The 9780-nt window shown below is 41.7% G+C and overlaps 1 protein-coding gene across 1 annotated transcript in view; it reads left to right on the top strand.

Moving 5' to 3' along the window:
• Nucleotides 1–1116: 1116 nt before the first annotated feature.
• The window catches only part of Niban1 (niban apoptosis regulator 1), a 158179-nt gene continuing 149515 nt past the window's right edge, over nt 1117–9780 (top strand). Inside the window, exon 1 of the mRNA XM_004862792.4 lies at nt 1117–1282. Within this exon, the coding sequence (XP_004862849.1) occupies nt 1228–1282 (55 nt within the window). The 5' untranslated portion in view covers nt 1117–1227. The remainder of the gene's footprint in view (nt 1283–9780) is intronic.

Genomic DNA, 9780 nt, shown 5'->3' with positions numbered 1-9780 from the left:
GTGCCACCGCCTGCCTTGCAAGTGCAAGGTCCTGAGTTCGATCCCTGGTTCCCCCCCCCCAAAAAGAACCAAGATACATCATGTACAGGTACAAGTACCCAATGATAAATGTAAACGTATTGTATACCTAAAATGTACCAATAAAAGAATTTAAGCAAAAAAATTAAAAAGTCTTAAGAGCAAAAAAAAAAAAAGGCTGCCAATCTAAACAGTGGTTATGGGAGAAGGACAAATGTCCTAACGATTCAGTTCCATTTTGTTAAGAAGAGGAACTGACCCTAAAGGTATAAGGGCAGTCTTCCGTCCTGTCTTAGGAAGTTTCCAGACCCGGTCTTAGTGTCCCCCCCCCCCCCCCCCGTCCCCCGCCAGGATTTCCCATTTCTCTCTTTCTTTTCCCCTTCATTTCCCTTTCAACTTCTTGGCTGCAGGATAGCATAGTTCAGTGATTCCCACCCTTCACATGGGCATGAATTTTTCCTGGAGGGCCTTTGAAAACAGACTGCCCCCCTCGCCCCCCAGTTTCTAACTGGGGCGCAGCACTGCGTGTGTGTGTGTGTGTGTGTGTGTGTGTGTGTGTGTGTGTGAGCGCGCGCGCGCGCAGGGGTGGAAGGGGAGGGCGCCGAGATTTTGCATTTCTAATAGGTTCTCAGGAGGTGCTTGACAACTGGTTCTTCTTGTACAGGAAAGCGAGCAAAACAATGGGATTTTTAAAAAAAATAAAATTTAAGAAATTTTATTAGTACACGTTTGTAGTACATATGATCACATTCATCGTGGGGAGTTGGTGCATGAACATCACGCATCCTAATTCTTTTTACTCGCCCCATCCCCCTGTCCCCTTCAGCGTTGGGATCTCGAGGCCCACCTGGGGGATGAGTGGGAAGGTTCCCGCTCTCAGAGGCCACCTGGCAAACGGTCTGCTTTCTCCAAGATGTTTCTCTGTTTCCCCACAACTGGTGCGGAGAGACAAAAGTCGGCGAGGAGAAGGAGCGGGGAGGCCTCGTGGTCACACAGCCCGGGGCTCAGAAGCGCGGGAGGCGGGAGGCCGCCCCGGGCCAGCCCACAGAGCCTAGCAGGCCGCGGGCCGGGAGGAGGCGCCCTAGCAGGCGACGCCTCTCGAGGAAGTTTGCCCTTTAATTACGGAGCGGGGTTCCCGGCCGCCTCAGCCTTCGGGAGCGAGCAGCGGGGCGTGAGGCGCGGTGGGTCCTACCCGGCGGCTTCGCGGCCATGGGCGGCTCCGCCTCCAGCCAGCTGGACGAGGGCAAGTGCGCCTACATCCGAGGTACTGCCGCCGCGGGGCCGGGGCTCAGCCTCGCGCCCCAGCTTTCCTGCGTAGACTCGGGAGCTGGGGCCAGAGGCCGGGGGCCCGGGCCCGGGAGGGGATGTTTGGGAAGCGCCACGGGACGCTTGGAACCGGCAGGTGCCGGATGCTGGGAGCGGCGACTCGCCCGCTCGGCTCCACCCGCCCGGGCGTCCGCTCTGCTCCCTCCCGGAAACACCTCTCCTCTGGTACCTGGCTCGGAACCTAATTCTGAGCAGTTTCTGCAAATAATAGTGGGAAGATCCCTTGTTTCCAGAGAGTTCCCGGGGGGATTCCCGCTCTGTAAAGCAGAATTTCCCTCCGTGCAATGTTAGCCGGGTTGCGGTGCGGACCTTAGCTTCCCTTGAACTCATACCGCTTGCGGGACGATTTCATCAGACACAGAAAGGACAGTATCGTTGCGTTTCCAGGTTGTATGGTTCCCTTCCCTCCTCGGAGCCGGGGGTGGGGTGGGTGGGGAAGCAAAAGAGGAACCTTGGTGTGTTTTGTAACAGTCGCCCAGGTTGCAGATGGAGAGAAACTTCGTTTTGGGAGATCGACAGAGATAGTTACTCAGTGAAGATGTAGAGGCAGAAGAAAAACACCAAATTGAACTGAAACTGCAGGAAGTCATGACTCTTTATCTCTCGGTGGATTTCTAACCTGAAACTTACCCTCACTACTACCTGACATTTGGTTATCTTGTGAATTTAGTGTATGTGTGCCTCCCCCCCACCACAGTGACTTCAGAAATACCTTTTAAATTAGTTATTAAGCTAGTTTACTCCAATTCTTTAAAGAAATAGTCAAGTTATTCCTAATACCTCATGTACATCTTAGTTCTTAAGAGGTCAACATTTGTTTGGTGCCTTTGTTCCATATTTGTTTTCAGTCACTGCAATATTTAAAACTATTTTAAAAGGATGTCAAGTCAGGGCACTTAAAACGCAGTGTACTGTCACTGATTTTCCAGATTCCTTCTTTCGTCCTCCTGGAGGTAAAAGGTTATCAGTAACCCATACTATTAGGGGATAGAACTTGGACACATATCCCCTTGCTGTTGTTTATTAAAAGGAGAAAAAGATGGATGTTTTATTTAGCCAACCAAGCCTTCCCCAGTCTTAAGAATTTGGCTGTATGCTTGTTTTCACTGGTATGTAGGGCTGAGAGATGTAGCAGAACACGGTAAGAAAAAGTTTGTATATGGTTGTTAGCAAAATTATTTATCACACTGTAAGACTTGGTTTTACTGGAAAGTTTAGGAACACTTAAGGTGGAAGAAAACCCATTCATAGCCCATCATCTGAAGTCCAGCAATGGAGGCATTAATTTGGCTTGAAGTCTTCAAGGTCATGACAGTTGTTATGACTGGTGCAAGTATTGTAGTCACGTAGGAAAATGTATTCTGTTCTTTATTCTGAAACCTAGTTACAGTACTGCATATATAAAAATACAAGGTAGGGCACATGACAAACTTTTCACGAATGCATTTGAATGGCTAAAACTAGAGCTGATTGTGTGACACTCATGACAACACCAGATTTTTATACATTTATCTCCTCTCTATATTTGGAAGGGCACTTTTTAGGTATGTGTTGTGGGAGAGGAAAGAGAAGAGTTAAAGTTAAAATACCTCCAGAAGAAATGAAACATTGCTTCGTGTGAGAGCAGTAGCCTTGCCAAAAGAGAAAAGAACCTTGGAAAAACGCATGGTGTTGTGAATTGCTCATGCGTGAGCAAATGATGATCATGGGGCTGTGATTTCTTGATGGTTTGAAGCCTCAGGTCTGAACAAAACTATAATCCTGCCTTTGCTCCTCTATTCATCTTTTAGCCTGTATATATTCTCAGGCTTTTGTTGTAAGCAAAGCAATTGGAGGTAGGATGGTAAAGTTTAAACTCAATTTTTTGACCTGTTTCTCGTAAGTGAAATATGGGTTCAAAAATTCCTGTAGCTGAAGCAATGACTTTCTTTTGAGTCTGATATACTTTGCTAACAAGGAAAATAACTAGTCTATATACTTTGCGGTTTTTAAGCTGTACTTTGGATGTATTTTAAGCAGCTATACTTCCAGTATGCTAATGAGTCAATCAACAGTTTTAGATGAAGCATTTAACAGCTACCGTTTACTTTGTCTGCCTCAAAATTTTGTGTTAATCGTGATCTGTACCATGTGGCTGTTTTGAAAATATACTTTTTCTTGGTGTTTCGTCAATCTCTAGGTAAAAAGATACCAGATGTGTTAAGGAGTTACTTAATTTTTAAAGGAATTAGTTTTGAAGATTGTGATCACACTTGTATTTCTTAGAAGGTAATAATTTTTTAGGATTGTTTCTAGAGGACTTTCAGTAACTTCCAGTGATAAGATGCTTCTATTAATAAATGGTACTGAGCCCAACTTGTAACCACATCATCTGTCAGTCTTTAGAGATGCTTTTAACATTGATCTCAAAAGATTTTCCTTTAATGAGGAAGAAAACTTATACAATCCAGGCATCAAAAGACCAATTTAAGATGCTCCTTTTATGCTGCTTTTTTTTTTCTTTTAAAACTTTTGGCATGGCTAAAATTGACCTTTATTTAAACACACACACACACACACGCACACTATGTGTTTTCCTGTTTAAGCAATCATTTTATTTCCTTTTAAAAGTTACTGTTGAATTTTTAATAAATCAAAAAGGAAACAAACCTGAAACTCTCCCATATAACAAGCCCTGTAAAGAGCGGGTCATAAAAGAACTGGAAAGTCAGGGCTGCAGCTGAGAGTGGTGGTACACAGATCCTGATTGGGGCCAGTGGACACTTTTAGGCCTGCTAGCAGCAGATAGTTAAGGAATATTGTTCTTTCCCTTCTAGGCTTGCTAGCAGCAAATAGTTGGGAAAATTGTTCTTTCCCTGGATTCACGATTGCACAGTCAACCACACACTGTAAAGGGCCCAGTGGCTTCTTCTGAACTCATCAATAATTATAAAATAAAAAAATGAATTTTTGCTGTGCAAGCTCAAGGACCTGAGTTCAATCCCTGGTACCAAAAAAAAAAAAAAAGAATTTTGCCTTAGAAACCACATGTGCTTCTCTCAGGTAGTAAAGGGTGACTTAGGTGGCTGTGTGCTGATGACAGTGTCTCAGTGAAGTCCCCACGGCCCAGGTGGAGAGTGGGAACTGGACCTGTGTGAGGTCTGCACAGTCTAGATGTGTAGAACTAGTCCACAGACCTGCTTTTTATTCAGTTATCATTTGTTGGTGAGAGATGGACATAAGAGCTGGTCTGATCTATCCGGATAATTTTGACTGTGTATTTTATGGTACATATTATCTGTCTAGTAATGGCAGTACATTGTGATGAAAAAGCTAGACATGGTTGGATGTCAACCCAACATCCTTCTTCACTGTTTCTTAATGTGATTCATGAACTGTTTTTAAACTTTTTTTCTTTTAGATAGGGCATCATTATATAGACTGGCCTTGAACCTGGTGACCCTCCTGCCTCAGCCTCCCAGTGCTGGAATTACAGGCCTGCTCCATCACACTTGACTGTTTTTAATATTAACAAGCAGAGGGAAACTAGCTAAAAGACAAAGGTGATACTTAGAGTACTGCAAAGAGAAACTAGAGCTGATAGCCTGCTTGCATTGCCCCTGGATACTTCTTGTTCTGTGAGATTCTAAGTCTCCTTTGAGTTTAGTAGTAAAGAATGCTAGCTATCCTCAAACCACTTTGTCCTACTGTCTTCATCAATGGAAGCTCCACATTTTAGTTGTTCACGTGAACTCCCATAATAAAGATAATTCCCAGCTTTCTTGCAACTGAGTTTTTGCCAATGGGATGTAAGTAGAAGTGTTGTGTGCTGTTTGAGAAAATGACATTAAAAGGGAAGGGAGTGATATTTTTTGTCCTGTCCCGAAAACTGCTGGCTTGGCTGTCAACTTGCCTGGGGAAGCCATCTTGGACCATGAAGAAGGAGTTCATAGAGTTGAGGGTGGCTGGGCCAAAGAAGCCAAGGTTCCTGTGGAAGTCACATAGTTGAACCTCCGTAACAGCTCTGAACTAATTACCTCTGGACTTTAGTAAGAGAAAAATAAACTTCTATCTTATTAAAGCCAGTGTTATTTGTGGTATTACTATTATCCACAGACAAACTTTACGCTAACTAATATAATTTTCTACTATTATTTGTGTCCCCAAGTATCCTAGCCAGTACACTAACTACCACCTTATTGGATCTCTTTTAAGAAAAATTAATATAAATAAGTTAGAAAGTGGGTAACGACTATATTATTAGTATTTGTCCCAGTTCCTCATTTAAAAAATGAGGAATTATAGCTTCTTGGTGAGAGTAAGAGAGATGGAGAAAAGAGGAGGGAGAGGTTTCAGCACAAACAATGCACAAATGAACACTGATTATTATTTTTTTTTTTTTGGTACTGGGGATTGAACTCTGATCCTTCTGCTTGCGCAGCAGGCAGCGAAACAACTGAGCTAAATCCCCAGCCCAAACATTGATTATTTTATATTCTTAGTAGTGGGAGTTTTGAATAAGGAACACTACTGCAGACTGGGATTTCCCTGAGTTGATAATTACCATCTGTTTCTTAGATCTTCATGAATAGAAACCAAGACTTTGGGAATGGAAAGTTCTTTAGGAAGTTCAAATTGAATGTCACAGTGCCATATAAAATTTTGAAAATTGAGACGTTTTTCTTTTTTTTTTTTTTCTTTGGTACCGGGGATCGAACTCTGGTCCTTGCGCTTGCGAGGCAGGTGGCAGAACCACTGAGCTAAATCCCCTGCCCAAAAATTGAGACATTTTTGCATTCAATCAGAAAGAAAAAGTAGAGATAGTAGACTGAAACAAATGAACATTTCCTCTATTACTTATGGGAGGAACAGTGGCCCTGTCTCTGAAGGTTCTGATGTTGTATAAGCTTCAGTGGACCCAGAATCTGTGCTGAATGAGGACCTGGTCTTGACGAAACCCTTCCTTGTGCTCGGCTGCAAGAGGACCACATTACCAAACGTGGTCTAGTAACTATTAAGGTGACAATAGTAATTTCCATTATTTTATTTTTTGCTGTGGACTACTGAGCTAACTGTAGTTTTACTGTTGTAATCTTTGGGAAGGTCTGAACTGGATTAACAGTCAGTCAACAGCAAAAGTGCAATTTGTAGTAATTTCTAATTTAATTAAAATGAATATGCTGTGAAAGTTTTACAAAATATGCAGTGTGAATTATATCAGAAATTAAATTTTTTTCCAGTAAAGCTAGGTAATGTCACTCTTAAGAAGCAAGGTCCATGTAGCAACATTGTGAAATGGGAAATGAAGTCAGACGTTAACATAAAAATATAATTGAAAGATAAACACAAGAATAAAAGCACAATTCATCTGCCTATAGGCTAGGCTGTTTAAAGCACTTTGGTAAAACATAGGACGCAAAAGCTAACATTTTAACAGTTTCAAACTAAAACATACTCCTTCCCACAACCAAACAAAGCCCAAAATGCAGTATAGAATTTGTTCTTTGAAACTGGAAAATTCATTTACAAAAGAAACTAACAAATTGCTGCCAATAAGAAATGGAAGGAAGCTTTATTGAAAAGTACCTTTTTGGGGGTTACAGCTTACTTTTTCTTAGAGGAAAGAGTAAAAGTTTTAGAGATGTGAAAGCAATTAATTCAGTTTTGCAAATTTCAAGGTCTAAGACCCAATGAATTTTATATTGTTATGCTTGGTGTTGTGTAGAATGAGTCTATCGGATTAGAAGAAATAAGCACTTGTTGCTGGGAGCCCAGAAGTGATCTTTTAAAAGTCTGTAGTCTGAAGGAATTTGGGAAGAAAAATAAATGTCTCAGCCGGGCGTGGTGGCGCATGCCTGTAATCCCAGCACTCGGGAGGCTGAGGCAGGAGGATCGCCACAAGTTTGAGGCCAGCCTGGGCTATACAGTGAGTTCAGGCCCAGCCTGAACTACAAAGGGAGACCCTGACTCAAAAAAACAAAACAAAACCACCACCACCAACAACAAAAAATAAATGTTTCTATGCCAAACCATGTGGATATTTTTTCTTTTTCCTCTTAAAAACTTTTTATTTTAAAATAAAACATAGGTTCACAAAACCACACAAAATAGATGCATAGATGAATCATTGTAAGGCAAACGTTTGTGTACACATCACATGGGTCAAGAAATAGAAGGAACCTCACTGGCCATGATAGAAGCCTCCACATGCCCACCGCAATTCTAGACCCACTTGTCTCTTTTAAAATTTTTAACCCCTATTTTCAGTTACCTGTTAGTGCCCAACAAACCACTCCAATGATACTGGCCCTTATGTATTTATTTGCTTGCAATTCTGCTATCTGGACTGTGTTCCACTGGGTGGTTCTACTGGTAGATTTGCTGGTGGTTGTTCCTATGGTTGGATGCAGCTGCTGGATCGGCTGATGGCTGCATTTAACTGAGAAGGCTTTCTCTCTTCCCAGGTGGCTTTTCTATGTGATCTCTCCAGTAGACTATCAGATGTTTTAAACAATGGGTCAGGGTTTACAAGAATTCCAAAGCTTCTAGGAAGCTTTCTAGCTTCTAGGGCTTCTTAGAGCTTGTGTCTGGAGGGGTACAGCATTACTCTGTCACATTCTGTTGGTTAAAGCCAGTCTCAGGGATAGCCCAAATTCCAGAGGAGGGGACTACACGCAGGCATGAAGACCAGGAGGTGTGTTGACCAGGAGGTGTGTTATTTAGGGGCTACCCCAGACACAGACTACTACACCACTAATCCTAGATTTTATAATAATGCCTTCCTCCTATTTCCTGTGCATTTTAAAACACTATAGTCTTATGCACTTAAAAAAACCCTGTCTTTCAAGTCTTTTTTTAATCTACAGTTTTCCCGTGTATCTCTTTTACTTTCACATTATCTGTTGAGGGATCTAGGCTGTTTGCCATGTGGAATTTTGCAGTCTGGAGTTCATAGTGTAGTTCCACACATTTCTCCTATATTTTGTACAAATGAACAGAGGCTAGTGAGGCTTGATCACACTCAAAAGTCAGGTTTTTTTGGTCAAGATTATAGGTGGTGCTGCGTTCTTCACTTGATGGCACATGATATCTGGTTGTCTCTCCTTTTGTAATGTTAGTAGCCACAGATGCCCATTGCCAGGATTCATTAATTCATTGGGGATTGGAAAATCATCTGTTCTTCAACCCTCTTTATAAGAGCAAAGAAACCTTTCCCAGATCCCTTTCTCATAGACATCCCCAAACTCTCAGTGATCAAAATTACATCACACATTCTTTTCTAAGCCGTCACTGACGAAAGTATGGAATGATCATGGTTTGGTTAGACCAGTCAAGATTCACCCCTTGCCAGGTGCAGTGGTGCATACTTATAATCCCAGCTACTCTGGCGCTGAGTCCGAAGGTTCAGAAGTTTAGAGACACACAGGGAAACTTAATGAGACCCTGTCTCAAAATAAAAAATAAGAGGGGCTGAGGATGTAGTTTGATGGTAATGTGCCTCTGGATTCAGTTCCCAATACCACACACACACTCACCCTTGAGAGAGAATGTACTAACCCACTACCAACATTTTCAAGAGATGTGGAAGAGATGCAGAGCACCCTTAGCGAAATGGATGTGCACAGAGCTGTTGAGACACTTGGACTGGTCTGGGGCCAGGGCAGATGAGCAGAGCCAATTCAGAAATGAAGGAAAATCATGCGTGACCTTTTAGAAAGGACATTTTTAATAGTGGTCCTTTTCCCTTAACTCTGGGGCTCACAGAGAACAAGTAACAATTTCTTTGATAGCTCAAAAGAAATTAGAGGCTTTCCAAATTTGGATTGAATGTGTTTGTTTAAAGAATTATTTCCTATGTAAGTCATGCTGAATGTGTTAGGTGGATATGTCTGAATAATTGCCCAAGCAAAGCAGACACAAGCTTAGAACAGAGATAAATTTTATTAGCAACAATAGCAAATGTATAATATCTGGAACATAAATATTTAAAATGGTTATGTTGGAGAGAAAGATTTAATGGGTAACAATAATTGGAATGCACTGTTAAAACTTAAAGTAAATAAGAAATCTGGAGTATAAGTAAGACCTGTGTAAATCAACTGAGTTGTCAATTCTTAATTAAAAATAACTCCCAGCCTCAGGAAAGATAATAATCAGAGTAAAAGCTAACATTTATCAAATGTTTACTATGTGCCCAGGAAGTTAATGTCTCAGAGTAAAGGGAAGAGGATAATTCCATAAATTCTAGGTTTTTCTTCCAGAAATTCCATGTTCACATATCTCTTTCTTTAATGGAAAGGAGTATCACCTTGACAGGGTTTGAGAAGTGTCTTAGTACTTCAAATGAGCCAAACCTGCAATTTATCCTCGTTATAAGTGGAAGCATTTACTAAACCTTTGAGTTCATATCTTGTTTTTTTCAGGGGGAGGTACTGGGGATCGAACTCAGGACCTTGT

Source organism: Heterocephalus glaber, unplaced genomic scaffold (assembly GCF_053883595.1).
Source record: "Heterocephalus glaber isolate CG9 unplaced genomic scaffold, H.glaber_assembly_v1.0 deba00001600, whole genome shotgun sequence".
Classification (NCBI taxonomy): Eukaryota; Metazoa; Chordata; class Mammalia; order Rodentia; family Bathyergidae; genus Heterocephalus; species Heterocephalus glaber.
This window is presented reverse-complemented; position numbering and strand designations above follow the sequence as displayed.